Source organism: Sander vitreus, chromosome 2, assembly GCF_031162955.1.
Source record: "Sander vitreus isolate 19-12246 chromosome 2, sanVit1, whole genome shotgun sequence".
In the NCBI taxonomy this organism is placed as follows: domain Eukaryota; kingdom Metazoa; phylum Chordata; class Actinopteri; order Perciformes; family Percidae; genus Sander; species Sander vitreus.
The window spans coordinates 29,910,023-29,928,825 of record NC_135856.1 but is presented as its reverse complement, the minus strand read 5'-3'; the positions used below and the strand labels follow the sequence as shown (position 1 = coordinate 29,928,825).

Here is an 18,803-nt window from a genome sequence, read left to right as displayed (position 1 = left end):
ATTTGATATTATTATTAAGTTTTCCACAAAACATTTGGTCACAAAATATCTTAAATATCTAAATGAGTTAAAGGTGTTTATATAATGTTTGTATAAAGGTTTATATGTTTATTTTGAAATAACACATATACATATTAGATTTTCTAACTCTAAAATAATGGTATCTCCTTCAATAATCCAGTAGCAAATGGTAGCACTAGTGTTATAAGAGGAATCAATAGTATCTGACAATTTTTAAATGCTTGTATGTGATTTGCTTGGTAAGTGAACTACAGCATTGTCCACCTTTGGATTCCAAATCAGCAAAAAGTTAATGGTAATACTCAAGGCATTTGTCCAAGGAATACCTCTGGAATGATACATCATAATAATCTGCCTGCAGCAGCTTCTAAAAATACCTCCACCATCCACCACCAGAGTAAACTTTCAAGTCTGCTTAGTTCCACTGCCTGAGTCTATTTTGAGGAGCTCTACAGGCTTAAGAACTGGTTTTGAAGCTGCATTACAAGAAGAGCTTTACGGGTTTTCCTCTGATTGATTCAAAATGTCACAGGCCCCCGTTCTGCCCCTAGGCATCCACAATCCAACAGCTGTGCCTGGGAGGCCCTGTGTGAGTGTATGTGTTAAACCTGCACAGTAGCTTACAGGAGGCATGTGACCTCCACCCTACCTCCAGACCTACTCCATCACAGGTGTCCAATGCTAAACAAGGTCCGCTCCCCGCCCCATCCGTACAACTTTCTGGCCCATGCCTGGTCAATGAATAGAGCATGAAGCACCACACCTGCAGATGAGATCACAACAGTGTCTACATGCATATTATACAGGATGCAGGTCAAGCAGAAATAAAATAAGCTCTCACGTGTGCAGTGTAAACAGAAAAAAACGTGGTCACAATGAACACAATCAATTAACAAATCCAAAACAAGTACTATTCAGGTTGAATGGACAGAGATGAAGGCTAAATCCTACAGGCTTTGGATTGTTATCTTTAGGGGACACACTATTACAACTTTTGACCTGGATGGCTCTCAAACAATGGGAACAAGAATGCAAAGTATTTCAGTTCTAACAACAAGGGAGCAGTGAATAGGGCAACCTTGATTTTCTCAAAAGCTTTGTGGCCTGTGAAGCCTCCATAATGCAATTTATGGTATGGTCACATAATAATTCCTTCTTTTTAAATAATATATATATATATATATATATATATATATATATATATATAGCCTGAGATTATTAGCTTGTAAAATAAAATGGGTGTACTGTAGAACACCTGCACTGACATGGCACTTTTTACATGAAGTGATGTATTTTGCAGTCAAGATGACAATATGGTTCAGCTTTTTGCTTCTATGCAACTCAAAATGTCAAAATCCTATTTAGCTGCGCCCTGTAATGTCACCTTCTCTTTTATCTGAATGGAATGACTGTTCTTGAGGAGAAAGATGTTTCTGCAGTCATACCAATAAGTGAGAGCTGCAGCAGTGACAGTTGAGGGCGATGAGCATTAGCATCGAGGCAAGGCAATCTGTAATGAGGAGAGGGTGGGGGTTCAATTCTGGAAGATTCTGCAGCAATCTTACGAGTGGACCCCATTTCATTCGTTGATTGTGGGGACTGTTTCTCTGAGCTAGCTAGGTGGGTTAGCCTTCCCTGTCAAAGCCACAACTGTGGTGGGGACAAAAGGTTTTAGGGTGAGTTTTCTGGCCATCATTTTAGTATACATGCTTGCTTGTCACCATCAAAATCTATGGGAATGTGTATATCTCTAGATGTGTTGGTTTGACTTGACGTTGCATGCTAATAATATCTCATTGATTTCCTTTTCATGTAACGTTAGCTAAGCTACGTAACCAGCTAACCGCCAGCCTGTTGGTTATTTAGACCAGCTAACGTTAATTAGGCTGATGATGAGCCAGGCTAACGACAAAGCATGGGATATCTGGCTACTGGTAGCTATAACATAATTACCGTTACAGTTAGCTAAAGTCACGCATGCTAACTAGCTAACGCTCTACGTATTGTTGGCGTCGGCTGCACACTAGCTAACCTAGCTAGCTAAGGAGAAACAACAGTAGCTAGATCACTAGCTACTAGCTAGCATGAATACATGCTAACGTTAGCTTGCAAGCTAAGTGTCAGCACGTGTAACGTTATTGGATGCCGCAGAAATGTAGCACTAGCAGTCAGTCCTAACGTCAACTACCAGTGCTATTTCCACCTCTTACAATATCCAAATAGTCATAAGGTCTTTAGCGTTTCATGCGACCTAAAACAATACAACGCTGTTATTGATACCATTTCTTTTGCCAACATGAAATGGCTTGGAAGTTAACGTTATATCCAACAATCTTGCCTGAAAGCGGTCATAGCGACATTCAGCTAACGTTAGTTAACGTCGTTTCTAGCCAGCAGCAATATCGGCATATCTTTGTTTGGTGCTAGCTAGCTATGAACCACCCTGTGCACACAATTCATCGCATCATCAATACGAGATGAAAAAAAGGAGCAGGATACACTCTAAAATGTGTTTATTACAGAGCCAATGCCTGGAATAGACTGATACCTCCTCCCCTCTGCAAAGATGTCAAGTAAGGATCTGGAAGGGTTTTAGCTAGTTGTGATATAAAGCTCTCTTTGTAAGTGATGCACGTTCAGATACATCCGACCTGCTGTTTCCATAAATCCATGTTAAGTGATACCGTAACACCATATCAAGTGTATAAATAATTAACAGATAATTGATTTATGCCTATTTTTTTATTGATTGTTTTATGAAATAAAGTAATTTTATTTAAGAAATCACTGGAACATAATGAGGATTAACTCAGAATTAAGTTGGAGCATTAGAAATAATACTGGTTTCATTTGGAGCTTTTCTTTCACAACAGAGAGACCATCCTATGCCCCTCCCCCTCCCCCTGCCCCTACAACTGTAAGTATTCCTAACCATAGACTGTATTTAAAGACACCAAATATTATTTGGGTATCACAAGTTGAGCTTATGTTGCAGTTTGGAGACTTCATTTTAGTACATGCTATTAGTACACGATTTAAAAAAAAAAATATATATATATATATATTTTTTTAGGATAAGAGATCATCTTTTTTTGTTGAATCCACAACCCCTTTCAGTGGCACAGACTGATGTGCCGATACACCACTGCTTCTGAATTTCCTTATAGCCTCAGCATGAATGCAAGTTTTTTTAATTTGCATTTTACCGGCTTTTTTCATTGGTTTCTTTAATTTGTTTTGTCTTGGGGTTTTCCCTCTCCTTTTATGTCATTTCTCATTCATATTTCTGTCTCATTTATTTCCATCAGCAAATGCCCAACACTGCCGGGTTTGTGGGGTACAACCCATACAGCCACCTGGCCTACAACAACTACAGACTGGGAGGGAGCCAAAGCAGCAACAGTCGGGTAACGGTATGAATATTAATATAGAGAAAACGACGGCGACTAAAAATGTTAGGCAGGCCCAAGTGGAGAAATTAAAATCTGTAACAGCTCACTTTTACAGTTCAGGTTTTAAACAATAATCAGCTTGCTTAGTCAAAGAAAGACACTGCAGAAACCTCTGTGTGCATCTTTGGAGCTTTTCACAAGGTCGACCTTTGCTTTGTTCAGAGCATGAGATTAGATATACAGTATTTGTCCAAAGAGCAGATGCTGCAGAATAGTCCGTATGAAAAGCCTAACTCATTCCATCACTGAGAATGAATCTGAAATGCGTGTCACTCCAAAGTCCCTCTCCCTCACAGTGCAGGCTGGCTAAGAGTGTGTATTTAAATTCCACCTGCCTTTCTAAGTCTGCATTTCTGACAGCCTTATAAAGTAACCCATGCCATCAGTGTTACCATTATATTACAGACCTGCTGCATGATTCTGGCTGCTGATCGGTAATTTAGTCGCTGCATGCAAGCTGTGGTTGGCTGACTCTGGTAATGGCATTATGGGCAAATCTCAGCTTAAGTGAGATTTTTTGTATTTTTGTCACAGTCAGCGCTATTCCATTGTACTCTGTGGGGTTCCTGTCATTAATTAAATCAAGTTAATTGAAGTGATAAGAAATTACTTTGATGCATCTTGTATTTGATTTTAAGTCACATTTTTTAACAGTTTCATGTCAAATTACATAACCATGCACCTGCATGTAATTTCATAAGATGTACTCAGCCTAGCAAGAGTGTTTAAATGGTTGCCTGAGAACTCCACAGCAACCGTGCCTTAAGGTGACTTTTTCCCTTTCTTTACCAGAATTCCTCTGGAATAAATATCCCAAAGCCACCCAAGCCACCTGATAAGCCATTGATGCCATATATGAGATATAGTCGTAAGGTAAGTACACAGTGTGTGACTGCTGCCTTTTGCATCATCATGTGCTCTGTTGGAAGAAAGGGATGCTTTGCTTTTAAGATATTCCATCAGCTCAGAGGAAGTAAGACATACATTTTGCTTCAGACACTAATAGTTGTTTATCGAGGTAGGTGTGAAACCAAATCAAGCCAGGTCTTAGCTAGGACTGTCCACATCACACAGTGGGATTTATCACCATGGAGATATAAAATATATAATATAATAATATAAATAACATGGAGTTTAAAGCACACGGCCTCCTCTGGTTTGTGACCTCTCTGCAAAGAGATAACCACTTATAGCCCCTCCAACCCAACCCCACACCCATGTCTGGTTCTCATCACCAGGTTTGGGATCAAGTAAAAGCCTCCAATCCTGATCTGAAGCTATGGGAAATTGGGAAGATAATCGGTGGCATGTGGAGGGACCTCACTGATGAGGAGAAACAGGATTATTTGAATGACTACGAAGCAGAGAAGGTTGGTTGTTTTACAAAGGGTGTTTATGGGGGTTTTCTGATGGGGGACCAGTAGATGTGTCTCCAACTGTTGTGGGTCCCTCCTGTCATCGTTCCTGCCTTTCTAACAGTCCTCTTTCCTTATTATGTAGTAGTTGATAGAAACAAGGGCCCGTGTTGTGTCTGCTTGTCATCTCAGTTTCCTCGTCATTCCTGTCATCTCTTCCACCGTAGATTGAGTATAATGAGAGCATGAAGGCCTATCACAACTCGCCAGCCTACCTGGCTTACGTCAGTGCAAAAAGCCGAGCCGAGGCAGCTCTGGAAGAGGAGAGCCGCCAAAGGCAGTCCAGACTGGACAAGGGCGAGCCCTACATGAGCATTCAGCCAGCGGAGGATCCAGATGGTAAGGCTAATCAGCTCCCTGTGACAGAGCTGTAATTACTGTAGCACGACCACACAGAGCTGCCAGCCCCCCCCACACACACACACACACACACACACACACACACACACACACACACACACACACACTCTGCTTTTAAGCTGCAAAATGTAACATTTGTCTTTGTTTTGCACAACTGTTTACATTTTGTAATATTCTTGGCATTGGTTTAGACATAATTGCAAAATTAACATTCCTTTCTCTGTTGTTTTAAAGACTGACGTGCACACATGTTAGATACACAAGCCAGAAGAAGACGTTTGAGTTACACCCACCTCAAGGAAATGATGCCTGTCTGGGGTCCGGCTGGGTTACAGTGGAAGATAATGATGTACAGGAAAACTACAGATAAAACCAATTGCTATTTAGAAACCCAGACCATAAAAATGTCAGAGCTGGTATACCAGTGGGTTATGTTCTCCACAGACTGCACGCACGTCAATGATTAAATAAGATTTAGCTCTTTGGGTGGCTAAATACTCAGATATTATGCTATATTAATAAATACAGTCTTAAAGACATTCTACTCTAAGCTGCTGCCATATACCGGTTTCATCAAAACATCAGAAGAACAAAAATCAGAGATGACGTGCCTGTTAGACACATGAAATGTTGCGGCTGTAAGCAATCCAACAAAGTGCTGCCGCGAGGGACTAAACACAGAGATGCATCAACACACTGTGAGGCGCTCGAGATTGTATTGCAATGATTTATTCCTCCATACGTAAAATACAACTAGCACTGCAGTTACCAAAAGTAAAGTTACTTTGTGAGTCGAAATAAGTGCGTTAGTGCTCACCCCCTCTCTGTCAAAGCCCAAAAAACCCAGGTGAACAGGTGAAGCAAACAAATATACGGTTATCACTTCCGCTCAAACCACGATGAAAACGTCCACCATCTACAATATAAGTGCACAATATAATAATCAACAAATAACAAATGAGACCATAAACAACATACAATATGTGGCTCATACAATAGATTTATCATGCACGTGAGAAGTCTGTATTGTGGTTACTTTCAGCAGAAGAACTAACCAGCAAGACTAAATTAGCTATATTTGTCATGGTTGTAATTTAATTGGGACAATATTTTACATTACATTATCTGTTGTCTGCATGCTCTGAACCCCTCTACACTTCTGACACTAGGGCTCATATTATGCTCATTTTCAGGTTCACAATTGTATTTAGAGGTTGTACCAGAATAGGTTTATGTAAAAACACCATATTTTTGTTGTACTGCACATTGCTGCAGCTCCTCTTTTCACCCTGTGTGTTGAGCTCTCTGTTTTAGCTACAGAGTGAGACATCTCACTTCTGTTCCATCTTTGTTGGGAGTCGCACATGCTCAGTAGCTAGGTAAGGACTACTAGCCAGTCAGAAGCAGAGTATGAGGGCGTGCCACGCTAGCAGCTAGACAAGCATTATGACGTGTTACAAAGTGACGCACGTTCGTCACGGAAGTAAAGGCTGGACTACAACAGAGCTGTTTGGAGCAGTTGGTGAACAGTGTTTTCTGTTGGAGATGGTAAGTCCCTTTGGGGTGGACTTTGGGCTTTTTCACTTTGTTAACCTATAAACTTACACAAAAAGCATATTATGAGCACTTTAATACATCCATGGGGTAGCGTAATTCAGAGGGCTGATTCAACATAGATTCAACACAGAACCATAAATCAGGCATTCGTAAGAGCGAGAACGACAGGCGAGGAGAGCGACCGTGAGCGGTGTCGAAGTAGTGTAGCAGCTGTGTGAGGGAAAAGGAACAGCAAAGACGATGTAAAGTGAGTTAACAAAGAACACCAAGCTTCCTAAGACACGGCGGCTTCATCTGTTGTTAATACTGTCGGTAAAGTGAAGGCTGTTACAACGTGGAGTGCACACAGAGTGTCACGCACACAGCACACCTTTTTTTTCTTTTTTTTTAAGGATACTCAAATCGCACAGAGTGACATCGCGATTGCGATTAGATTAATCGTGCAGCCCTACTCAGAGTGCATAGTGTTGTTGGAAAATGTGAAAAATTGCAAGTTCCACGGAGGAGCTTAATTCTCACACACACAAGCTTCAGAATGTATTACCTCCCCTGACTGTTTCCTCTTGTGGTGTTAGACCAACTACTTGAGCACCCTTGAAACTCTCAGCATGGCAGATGAGATTCATTTCTGCTCTCTGGAAAGTTTCAAGGGTACACACACGGTTTGCACAGCAGCAACAAGTTTAGGTGATGAGAGCTCTCGTTGCATCACAGAGAGGTTTAGCAAGTCAAAAAGGAGAGCCTCTTATATGGTAGTGTTGAACTTTGTTGGCAAATGGAAATATAAAAAGGGGAACCAGTTGGTAAATAAATATAATGCAGATTGAGCTACAATATACAGGTAATCCAGCTACTGTATATAGTTACCTAAAAACTGCTAACTGATTTTTAAAATCCAATATATAGATTGGTCTGTTAATTCCTTCTTTAAATGTCCAAATTATCAATAAAAGGAATTTCTGTGCAATCAAATATCAGTTAATACTTTCATGATCTTATAGATCCTCTGTAACAGTATTAGTTATTACATCTGAATCTACCAAACAAGCCTCAAGTGTTTCCACAGCAACAACAACAACGCTGTTGGTGAAGAACGTTTTCAACACTGTCGTTTACAGAACTTGTACTTAAAAAGTAACATTTGATTTTTTGTTTTGCAAAAAAAATACGAGAATATATTTTTTTACACAATGTTCTCCTGGATTGGGTTTATACTTCTATTGGAAATCTAAGTGATTTGAGGATAGTGTTACACATATACAGTGCTCTCCATACATCCTAAGCATTGTCAAATATAAATGTACCAAAACGAACACAAATACAGCCAAATCTAAAGCTGTAATCACTGCCAAATACGCTTGTACTTTAGTTCTTTATTTTATTGTAAATGCATTTAAAAAGAAAAAGAAAAAAGAGAATCCCATTTGAATCCATCTGGACATACTTTTTTTTATCACTGCAGTGTGGGAAAAGTACCTAGCATATCAAGTTTCCCATTTGGGATAATAAAGTGACTGAACAGAATTGAACTGAACTAGGGATGATTATTGTCTTAAATGTCTTTACCTTCTTGCACTATGATCCTGTATTTAAATGGCAATGGAGTATACATTGAAGACGAAGAACATTTGCTGAAAAATTGCAGACTACACCTTGTCCACTTACACTTATTAAGTATTATAATTAGTTATAATTAACCGCTTGTCCCATTCACCTAACGGTAACAGTTCTGCTTTGGTTAAGGATGTATTTTGACATAATGGCCTATACTTAACTCTGTAAGTATTGAGCAGTATCCTCAAGTTTATAGTGCTTTGATACAGCAGTATTTGCATAATTTTGGTTTGTATCACGTGTGCCGTAGTTTGCTGAAGCCTCTCATACTTGTGGATGGTGAGTGTGGAACACATCTCTCTCTTTGCCTTTTGACAGGTGGGAGAAAATCTATTTTCTAGGACAGTCGAAACAACTCCGATGTTTTTTTTTATGTCTTCAGATTACGACGACGGGTTTTCTATGAAGCACTCAGCTGCAGCTCGTTTCCAACGCAACCACCGTCTGATCAGCGAGATCCTCAGTGAGAGCGTGGTCCCGGACGTGCGGTCAGTTGTTACCACGGCTCGCATGCAGGTCCTCAAACGCCAGGTCCAGTCTTTGATGGTACACCAGGTATGATCAAGTTGTGGCCTTCTAATTTTCACACAGTGATGGCATTTAGCAGACGGCTTTGTTTTTTATGGGTTAATGATGTAATTACCCGGGTGCGATTTGTGAAAAAAGCTAAAGAAAGAATGAAATCCCCCTGCCAATACCATGGATAGGGCCACTCGGCCAGGGATGCCAAAACACTGATTTATGAACTTTAATGTTCAGTGGAAAATAATCTTAAATTGAAATAGCACAACGTGGTGTCAACATAAAACACAGCGCTTTCAAGCCAGAGAGTGGAGTTCACTTCACGGCGAAAACAAAATACTTTCACCCAGGAACGCTCGTCCGTTCCTCAGGAGTGTTTTAATCCAAACCACCATCTTTTTCCTGAACTTAACCAGTCCTTTTGATGCATAAACATAACTGTCATCGTCACAACATTCACTTTTTCTGGCTAAACTCCACTACCACGGCCCCTGAAAGGACCATCATCTGGCCGTGCTTGTAGCCGGCTCACAGTCACCTATTGGCGGCTAAACAACTGCCGCTGGTAGCCGGCGTCCCGGAGCTCTGTAGCAGCTAAATACAACCAGCAACTGCTGCTCTGATTTTATGATTTTATCGTTCTATCACACTATAGACTGTTCATTGTTCGTTGCTGTACGTTACAGCCCTTTACTTTCTATTTTAGGTATAGAATATAATGGTCTATTGGTGAAGTAGCGTTGATCAGTTTGAGGTGGGGATACCTTTTGTCCCCACTGGGGATATAAATAATTTAGCAGAGGCAGGGATATGTAGACCAGAATGGGGGAAATCCCACGCATCACCCCCGGAAAATCGCACCCTGGTAATAACTGTGGTGCCTGTGTGTCTTGTGTCACAGAGAAAGTTAGAGGCAGAGTTGCTTCAGATTGAAGACCGCCACCAGGATAAGAAAAGAAAATTCATCGAAGCCACAGAGTCCTTCACTAATGAGCTCAAAAGGGTACGCCGTCTTTTACATCGAGCTTGGTCGTCGCTTACTCGCACGCAAGCTTCATTATGCATGTTTATCTGTACAATGTGCAGCTCTGGTTAGGTGCCAGTCTACGGCCGCCTTACAGCCACCAGCTGCTGCTAACTCCTTTCACATGTTCTGGCAATCATAGAGCTGTCACCGTTTACAATTTGTACCACCCATAACAACTTTTGTTTTGAAATGAGATGCAGCACTGTGCAGTTCAATGCGCAGTTCAATGCACTGTCCACTGTTCACAACAGGCGGCGCCATTTATCCTTTACAGAGCTTCTCACAGCATCCATTCACTGGCTGAGAAGTAGCATTTTCAAGACTGAACATGTTGTAGTTATGAGCAGAACTCATTCAGTTACATTAAGTGAGTTGTTCCTTTGTGTCCAACCTGCACATGCATGTTCAACCAATACTAAACTTTGTATAGTGAAAAAATATTATTCTAATGAGCACGCTCGAGTGCAGCAATTGTTTTCACCTTCCTACATTCATTTCTCCATTACTGTACTTTAAAGCTGTGCTGTATGAAGGTGGAAGTGGACATGGAGAAGATTTCTGCAGAGATTGCTGCAGCAGAAGAGGCAGCCCGCAAACGGATGGCAGACCGTGACAAGGATGCAGGCGACAGAGGTGCAAGAGAGGCTCCCACCTGTGTCTTAGCAGAAGAAGAGAAACACATTTGCGCAACACATGGCAACAAGTCCCAGCAAAATTCTCTAAGTGAAAGTAGCAACAAAGAAGGCGAGGATGCAGAATCCAACACCACAGATACACCAGGTGGGCCACACTGGCCTTTATTTACAGCTTTGGTGCTATCTGGCTCTCTTGCAGGGTTTCATGTTTTTTAAATGACCTATTATGCTCATTTTCAGGTTCTTGTATTCTTTGTTTCTACTAGAACATGTTTACATGCTTTAATGTTCAAAAAACACTATTTTTCTCATACTGCCCAACATGGCTGCTGCAGCTGTATTCACCCTCTATATGAGAGGCTCTGTTGGAGCGCCTGTCTCTTTAAGCCCCCCTCCCGATAAAGCCCAGTCAGCTCTGATTGGTCAGCGTTTCCGAGTCTTCCCCATCTGTGATCTCGCCATTTCTGTAACGGAGTATAGCGGCACTTTCTACCATTTGAAAAATCCCCAATAAAAGATTTTGCCCAAAATCACACAACCGGACATGTTCCAGCAGTAATGGACCAGAAATTGGGGCGTAATCTGCAACCAAGTTTACAGGTTTCCCCTGACATTAGCATGTAACAGTGTATATAAAAAGTAAACACTGCAGTAACATGCCTGGAGCACATGCCCATATAAAGAAAAAAAAAAAAACTGTTGGAAATGGAGCATTCAGAGCGGTCTGGAATCTGAGGTTTTGCTAACAGGGATTACTTACTAAATAAGGAAATGCATAATAGTTCCCCTTTAACATCATGTTATTTTCTCGTTTCTTTGACTCAGGGAAGCCGAAAGCCTCAGAGGAGCTTGAGGCTCATCCAGGCAGTGAGGAGGGGGCGTCAGAGGACAAGGAGAGCGTCCCAGAGGGAGCCATGGAGGAGGGAACCAGCGACAGTAACACAGGCTCAGAGACCACCTCTGCTCAGACAGAAGATGCCCCGACTAGTGAGCCATCAGAGGGGCCCAGCAGGGCGAGAGCGGCCCACTAAGTCCAACACATGACTGTCTGAACTGTAAGGCTGCCATTACGTCTGTTGGCCTCCGATATCACGCTCTGATAACATATATTGCACAGTATCATCTCAGTTTGTCAAAGCATACGAAAAACGTTAAGATGGGCTTAATGTTTAACAAGCCTGAGGCAAAGATGATGTTTTAGTTGAGTTTGGAAACACCGAGGCTCACAGACATGCTCTGATTACAAGTAAATGAAAAATGTAAAGCACTTGAAGCCGACAAAGCAATGGTCCAGTCTAAAATCAATGGCTGCTAAGTGCGCCACAAAAGCTCACATGAAAGCACTATATTTCCTCCACAGGCCTCATTGCCACTTGGAAGAACACATACATACAAGCACTCTTCAGAACATACTGATACATATCTCTAGCACCCTTTCTGGCAGATCCCAGATCGCCGCAAATGAAGACTGGCTTATGAAAAAAGCCGTCACATTAAACAAACATTGTTCAGTGTTATATTTAACTTTGTTCTTTGTATTGTGGTGTCCTTGTTGCTTTTATTGTTATTTTTGCATGTTGCAATTTAAAAAAAATAAGTCTAATAATCTCCTTGGCAGGAGAATATTTGTTTACTCTCTGTATCAGTATTACAGTGACAGTATTGTCTCAGGAGTTTGTAGTCATTGGTAGTAGTTATTTTTGTTATTTATTATCAGCCGTTTAATTATACTTGTGTATTGGTTGTCCCAGTCTATTCATAAGTATATCACATGATCATCAATGCTGTACAATGCTCGACTACCAGTGTTCTCAAGTTTGCTAGCTGTCAATCAAATCAAAAGCAGTATGCTTAGAACATTTGTGTTATGATCAATATTGCAATTTTCCCGCAGAAAACTTTTAAATGTACCATAAATGTGTACACAGTGTAACGAGGTTTGCTTAAACATGGATTTTCATGTCGTGAAACCGCTTGAAGAACAGTCATGCACATGCAGTCTTAATGAATTTCCTTTTGCATATTTATACCAATAAACTTTTCTACTCTGACCAAATTCTCACTTCAATTGTTTTCCAAAAACAGATGCAAGGAGACAATCTTTTAGTATACATGTATGTAAATGTACATTTAAAGTACAAACATGCATAATGTTAAACGCATCAAAGTGATTTTAACAGTATACTGCAAAGCTGTATTGTATAACATTACTGTAAGCAGTCATTTGCATAAATGATCAGAAACAAGTACGCTGTATACAGGTATGCATAGGCATACTTACATACAGTGTGTGCTTGCATAGAACAATTTGTCCTTTGCACAGTATAGGTAAGGGAAGTGGGTAAGATGAGAGGGAATGCTTCTGATTTCCTGTTTTCAGTGCAGAATAAGTAAATTAGAGTTCAGTTGTGCTTGTGACAAAATTCAGCCTCCCTGCCAAAATTCAGCCTCCCTGCCAAAATTCATCCTCCCTGCCTAAGAGACTTAAGCCTGACAGGAGATTTAAGAATCATGTGTGATGTTTTCTATGGTTCCAGCCTCTCATAAAGATGTGAAGATAAGATTTCATAGTGCTAGTATTTTTTGTGTGAACAATGTCCCCCTGCATTGCAACTTTTGTTCGATGCGGTTAGCACTGCCTTAAGTGAAAGCTAGAAGCCACAACCGCAGAGATACAGGTGTGCAGAAGCCTGTGCAGATCTTGTGAATTAGGCAAAAGGGTAGTTTTGCAAAGCCTCATCTGCTGTCCAGCACAACAAGACTATCTCTGTTATACTGTACAGTATGTGCAATGACAGAAGAGAATGCTGTTAGAAATATAACTGAATAACGCACAGTATTGTTATCTTTAAGAAAAGCAAGTTCTCTCACTAACATTCATATTTTAAATTCTGTATAAAACTATATGTTGACTTAATATTTCCACTTGTGAGTAAAAAATAAGTTTGAATGTTCAGTGCTGCAGTTGAGCACACTGAAAACCAAAACAGTCAGATAAACTGGGTTGATGTGTTTAAAAAAAACACATTGATGCATATTTCTCTTTTTGTTTATCATTGGTGCAAAAACTAAACTAAATTGTGACTTTACAGATACGATGATATAAATCGAGATAAAATACACAAGGGCAAAACAAACAAAGAACAACAGGTTGATGTATAAAATCTACCACAATACTCAAATAAAACACTGCAAACCAAACAAGGATGAATGTATAGTAGTCATAATATAATTAATAATAGATATAATTAAATATGAAACAAATGTTAACGTGTATGACTGTGTGAGCAACCCTGACAATGGCATGTCTGGATTGCACCTGGGGCACGAGCAGACAGAGGTCATGAAGTCTGAGCTCCGTGATATTATTGGTGGGTTTTACCCTCACAGCCCCCATTTATAAAAAATAAAATGACAAAACAAAGGGGGTGAGTACAAAAATGAAGTTTAGGCAGATGCTTAAATAGAAGTATAATATGCCCATAATAAAATGATGGGAAAACAGTTGTACAAAAGTATCTATTGACTGCAGTGTGTAGCTTTGATCAATCATAGTATCACTGACAGAAAGCGACTGGGTTTCCCTGAAAAAAACAATTTACATACGATTCATATAATGCTTCACACCTCAGCCCCACCTCAGTTGTTGCTAGTCATGTTCAACTGAAAACAGATCAAACCCACCAAACTTCACAAATACCGCAAAAAAAAAAAAGTTGTGTGTGATTTTCTTTGTCTTTCATAATCGATTGTGGTAGCCACATTGTTGTAAATTTGAATATTTGAAACTCTGCCCCTCAAAACACAGACTTGAAGCTATATCCTTGAAGTATAGTTTTACAATTTGAGACACAGCTGTCACTATATTATTGTAAGGATAGACACCATTGCAGTTTGAAATGATCTAATCTACATATTTCTATTAAAAAGTACATCGTAGTACCAATAATTGACAAAATAAAAAAAAATATTGTTCATATTTTAGTTGGAGACAGTGGTTTTTCAGTGTTTTTTACTTGAGGGCTCAGGAGAGAGAGAGAGAGTTTCAGGGAAGCAGGCTTTTTTCATTTCAACCAAGGGAAACCACCATCAGACAGACACTCATCTGTGTTTGGTGGCTTTATCTACACTGTACTACTCTCAGCCAACATGACTTGTGTCAGCGGTGAGTACCTTAACGGAGTTTAACATAGTAAAAAGGATGTTGTATGTGTTGTGCTGAATGAATGCATCAGAAAAAAAGTAATCAAAATGATCATATTTAAAAAAGATAACCTCAAGTAACAAAAGTGAATCACAGCAAATCTGAAAAAGTAACTGAAAATTCCAGGCTGTATGAACTTTTCTGCTATCAAATGAATCAGTGTTATTTATTGTGTCTGCCAGGGAAAAATAACAGTATTTAACCTGTTCAATCAACTAGAGATTAACATGGAATATGGGTAAAATCATTGAAAGTGGTGTCAATGCTATAATTGTTTCAGCCTCTGTAACAGTTGATTAATAGTAGACACAGTCACACAGCGGTGACTGCACACAGACATGTTTTGCTAGGTTAACTTCATGTATGTGTTATCAGTTAGAACTGGATGCCAGTAGTCACTTACCAGCCATGTTATTTTTGGAGTAGTCTAAAATTGCTAAATAGTAATACTTGCTTATTGTTACAATTGAAACAGATTTCTGTCTTATCTCATTTACAAAATGACAATGAGTGACATGTATTCTGTAAAAACACAAATAGGAGTTCAAAATTGAAAATTATGACTAATGGTGCAATCTGTATTAAAGTGTAATAAATTACATTTACATACAGAGTCACTAAAGACTACTACTAAGAACTTTTGTAAAAATACGGAACTAAACTGCTAACTAAAACCACATTACCACTCACAGGAAGCCTCTTACTTCTATCAATAACCATACCATGCTTAGTAACACATTCAAAACTGAAAATATGATCAATAGGCTAGCATTTAAAGGGGAACTCTTTTCTACATAAAGTTCAGTTTACTAGTGATAAAAAGGGCTACTCAGCCTATGAAATGTATAATGCATGTTTTCTGTGGCTCTGGATGAGCTTTGTGAGGTCTAAGAAAATAATAATGCCATTAGAATATCTCAGTCTGCGCTCAGAGACTATATTAGAAAATCTGGGTTATGATTTTAGTCCAGTCATTTTAAGCCAAAATAGGGGTCAACCTTGAACAAATTGCAACAGAAGCAAACTCGACTGATTTTTTTGTCCCGAGTAAGGAAAAAAAAGCCCCGAAGAACTGTTCGGGGCTTTTTAAGTTACTGTTATATGTCAATAAGATTCAACAAGACATTTTCACCTGGCTATACCCAATGTTTAGATCTGTTGTGGTATTTATGCAAATAAGCACATACGTAATTAGGTTATGCACCGTTTGCCCATGTTAACAAACCATTTCAAAAAACTTGTAATACATTTTTTGTTTGTCTTGATGTAAGTAATCAACTCAGTAATTTCCATGGTGATATTTAAAGGTTAAAATGTTTACCCTATTCACGTGTGAAAAAGAATGAATAGGCGTATGAATAGGCTATATTTGGGTCTTTTTTCTAAACTTTCCCCTAATGGGATTCTTCGGGGCTTTTTTCCCTTACTCAGGACATATTGACGATACAAAATCAGTTGAGTTTGCTTCTGTTGCAATTTGTTCAACCTTTTTTCATAAAATGACTGGACTATTTGGGGTTATGGAGTTTGAGACGTATGGTAGGCATGTCCTAGGCAGGTAGGGTCTAATTAAAAGATGCTTTTGGTTGAATTATGGGAAGTGAAGGATCCAGCATTTTTGGAGTTAATCTCATACTAGGGAGTAAAATTTCTACATTTTGTTGCTCCAGTTTGGACCCTGCTTTTGTGAATCTGTCTTGTAAGAACCCCTAATGTAAGAGCCCCTAATGTAAGAGCCCATTAACTGATCATTCTGTAACCCTTAAACATTACACACAATGGTCGTTTGCACGGCCCTATGCTTATTAAGGATATTGTCAATCATAATATTACAGTCTTCTAAAAATTCACTCCATTTGTTTTTCAGATCTCCCACTCCTACTGCCAGCTGTGCTCATATGGTTAATGCATTTTAAGGTAATGTAAACAACAAAACACAAGTGCAGCACCTATGAAAGATAAGATGTTAACACGCTTGTAGCTATCTTCTACTAGAGATAGCAGGTAACTAACCACAACCTGCCCCTCATAAGCACCATTTCCTTTAAGGAAGTGGTTGGAAAGATGTACCAAAAACTAAAACTTAGCGTATTTTTCCTGATTTATAATTGCGATAGTTGCTTGCTTTAGTTTACTTGTTACTTGCTTTTATTTACTCATTTAATTCGTCTTTGATTACAGTGTTGCTTCTCTCTATATGAAGAGAGAACCATCATTATCTACCGTGACAAGAACATCTCCATCATGAACTACTCGGACTATAACATCTCCATCATGAACTACTCGGACTATAACATCTCCATGAACTACTCAGACTATAACATCTCCAACATTGATTATGACGACTTTCCTGAGCTCTGCGTGAAAGAATTGAACCGCAAGTTCCGCCTGTGGTTCATGCCTACCTTCTACTCCATCATCTGCTTACTGGGGCTGAAAGGAAACCTACTGGTCATCCTCACCTTCTTCTACTTCAAACGTCTTAAGACCATGACGGATGTGTACCTGCTCAACCTGTCCTTTGCAGACCTGCTCTTTGCCCTGTCGCTCCCCTTCTGGGCAGCCAACTCCATGACAGAATGGAAACTGGGCCTGTTGGTGTGCAAAGCCATGCACACAGTTTACAAGGTCAGCTTCTACAGCAGCATGTTCATTCTCTCGTTCATCAGCGTGGAGCGCTACTTCGTCATCACCAAGGCTATCTCCGCTCACCGCTACCGCTCCCAAGCAGTGTTTCTCAGCAAGGTGTCGTCAGTGGCCATCTGGGTGATGGCACTGATCTTCTCCATACCAGAAATGAAGTACACCACAATCAATAACGACACCTGCACCCCTTACTCCAGCAGTTCTGACAAGCTCCGTGTCAGCATCCAGGCGAGCCAGATTGTTTTGGCTTTTGCCCTCCCGCTCCTGGTCATGGGCATCTGTTACAGCGGCATTGTCCAGACCCTTTGCCAGTCTCGTAGCTTTGAACGCAACAGGGCCATCAGGGTGATTCTCGCTGTGGTGGCGGTCTTCCTGGTCTGCCAAGTACCTTATAACCTGGTCTTATTTTTGAGCACAGTTGTCACAGCAAAAGGAGGAACCATAGACTGCCGCTTCGAGAACAATCTCCTCTATGCCACCGATGTCACCCAGTGTTTGGCCTTCCTGAGGTGCTGCCTGAACCCTTTCGTCTACGCCTTTATCGGTGTAAAGTTTCGTCATGACCTCCTGAAGCTACTGAAGGACTTGGGTTGCATGAGTCATGAGATGTTCTTCAAGTATACCTTGGGAGAAGGCAGGAGAAGGAGCTCATTGGCCACCGACACTGAGACCACCACCACATTCTCCCCATAAAGCGGTTTCAGTATGGGCATCCGCCTACAACAACACCTGCAGACCACACACAGACTGCGGAACACTGGATGGATTAAAGTCTCATATAAAAAGATATATGTTACATGTACATAGCAGAGGTGATCATAAATGACAATTTTGTGTTTTGTTGTTTTTGTCAGTTTGTTAGTGTTTATCCTCGTCAGTTAAGACGAAACAAAGCTTTTGGTTACTTTTTGTGTTGGCAACAGCGTACATTATTTCAAGAAATTCACGGTGTTAATGAAAAAACTTCTTTACTCGACCATTTGAAGAGCAAAAATCATGTAACTGAACAAACCAGTCTCTTTGTATTGCAAGTCATTTGCAATGTTGTAAGATAATTAAATATAATTCACTGAAACAAGGCTTTAAAGTGCTGCATTAACAGAATTAATGTGGATTAGAAACAAACAAACAAAAACATGGAAATTGATAAAAAATAAAAATAAGAAATAGGAAAAAGAGATCTTAATATGCGTTATGAAACACAAACATGTTTTCTGGCATAACGCCCGCGGGGAAACCGTTCATGAGTGCTGAGTGCATAACAACCACATAACCAGGAGACATTACTCAAAGAACCAAAGGGCTAAATGAATCAGCAAGTCATAAACATATGCAATGACAAGAATTTGG

At 40.0% G+C, this 18,803-nt stretch overlaps 2 protein-coding genes across 8 annotated transcripts; both read left to right on the top strand.

The window, feature by feature from the left end:
* The first annotated feature begins 1,438 nt into the window (after nucleotides 1-1,438).
* LOC144527262 (SWI/SNF-related matrix-associated actin-dependent regulator of chromatin subfamily E member 1-like) lies at nucleotides 1,439-12,648 on the top strand. 7 transcript variants are annotated; one of them, XM_078265222.1, is made up of 11 exons: nucleotides 1,439-1,697; nucleotides 2,544-2,594; nucleotides 2,895-2,938; nucleotides 3,330-3,434; nucleotides 4,266-4,346; nucleotides 4,712-4,843; nucleotides 5,056-5,227; nucleotides 8,802-8,974; nucleotides 9,843-9,944; nucleotides 10,487-10,601; nucleotides 11,429-12,648. In XM_078265222.1, the coding sequence occupies exons 2-11, from the start codon at nucleotides 2,588-2,590 to the stop codon at nucleotides 11,632-11,634; spliced, it is 1,137 nt and encodes a 378-aa protein (XP_078121348.1). In that variant the 5' UTR covers nucleotides 1,439-1,697; nucleotides 2,544-2,587; the 3' UTR covers nucleotides 11,635-12,648. The 7 variants fall into 7 exon arrangements, with proteins under 7 accessions (XP_078121348.1, XP_078121341.1, XP_078121323.1 ...); XM_078265197.1 differs by having other exon boundaries at nucleotides 1,441-1,697; nucleotides 3,330-3,428; nucleotides 10,487-10,748; XM_078265195.1 differs by having other exon boundaries at nucleotides 1,441-1,697; nucleotides 10,487-10,748.
* Nucleotides 12,649-14,577: 1,929 nt separating this feature from the next.
* ccr7 (chemokine (C-C motif) receptor 7) lies at nucleotides 14,578-18,532 on the top strand. Its single transcript, XM_078265233.1, has 3 exons — nucleotides 14,578-14,768; nucleotides 16,675-16,724; nucleotides 16,989-18,532. The coding sequence occupies exons 1-3, from the start codon at nucleotides 14,753-14,755 to the stop codon at nucleotides 18,144-18,146; spliced, it is 1,224 nt and encodes a 407-aa protein (XP_078121359.1). The 5' UTR covers nucleotides 14,578-14,752; the 3' UTR covers nucleotides 18,147-18,532.
* The last annotated feature ends 271 nt before the right edge of the window (nucleotides 18,533-18,803 follow it).

Coding starts and splice junctions, on each gene's coding strand:
- LOC144527262 (XM_078265195.1), top strand. Junction 4,347..4,711: donor ATATGAGATATAGTCGTAAG/GTAAGTACACAG, acceptor TCTCATCACCAG/GTTTGGGATCAAGTAAAAGC. Junction 10,749..11,428: donor CAACACCACAGATACACCAG/GTGGGCCACACT, acceptor TCTTTGACTCAG/GGAAGCCGAAAGCCTCAGAG.
- ccr7 (XM_078265233.1), top strand. Junction 16,725..16,988: donor TATGGTTAATGCATTTTAAG/GTAATGTAAACA, acceptor CTTTGATTACAG/TGTTGCTTCTCTCTATATGA.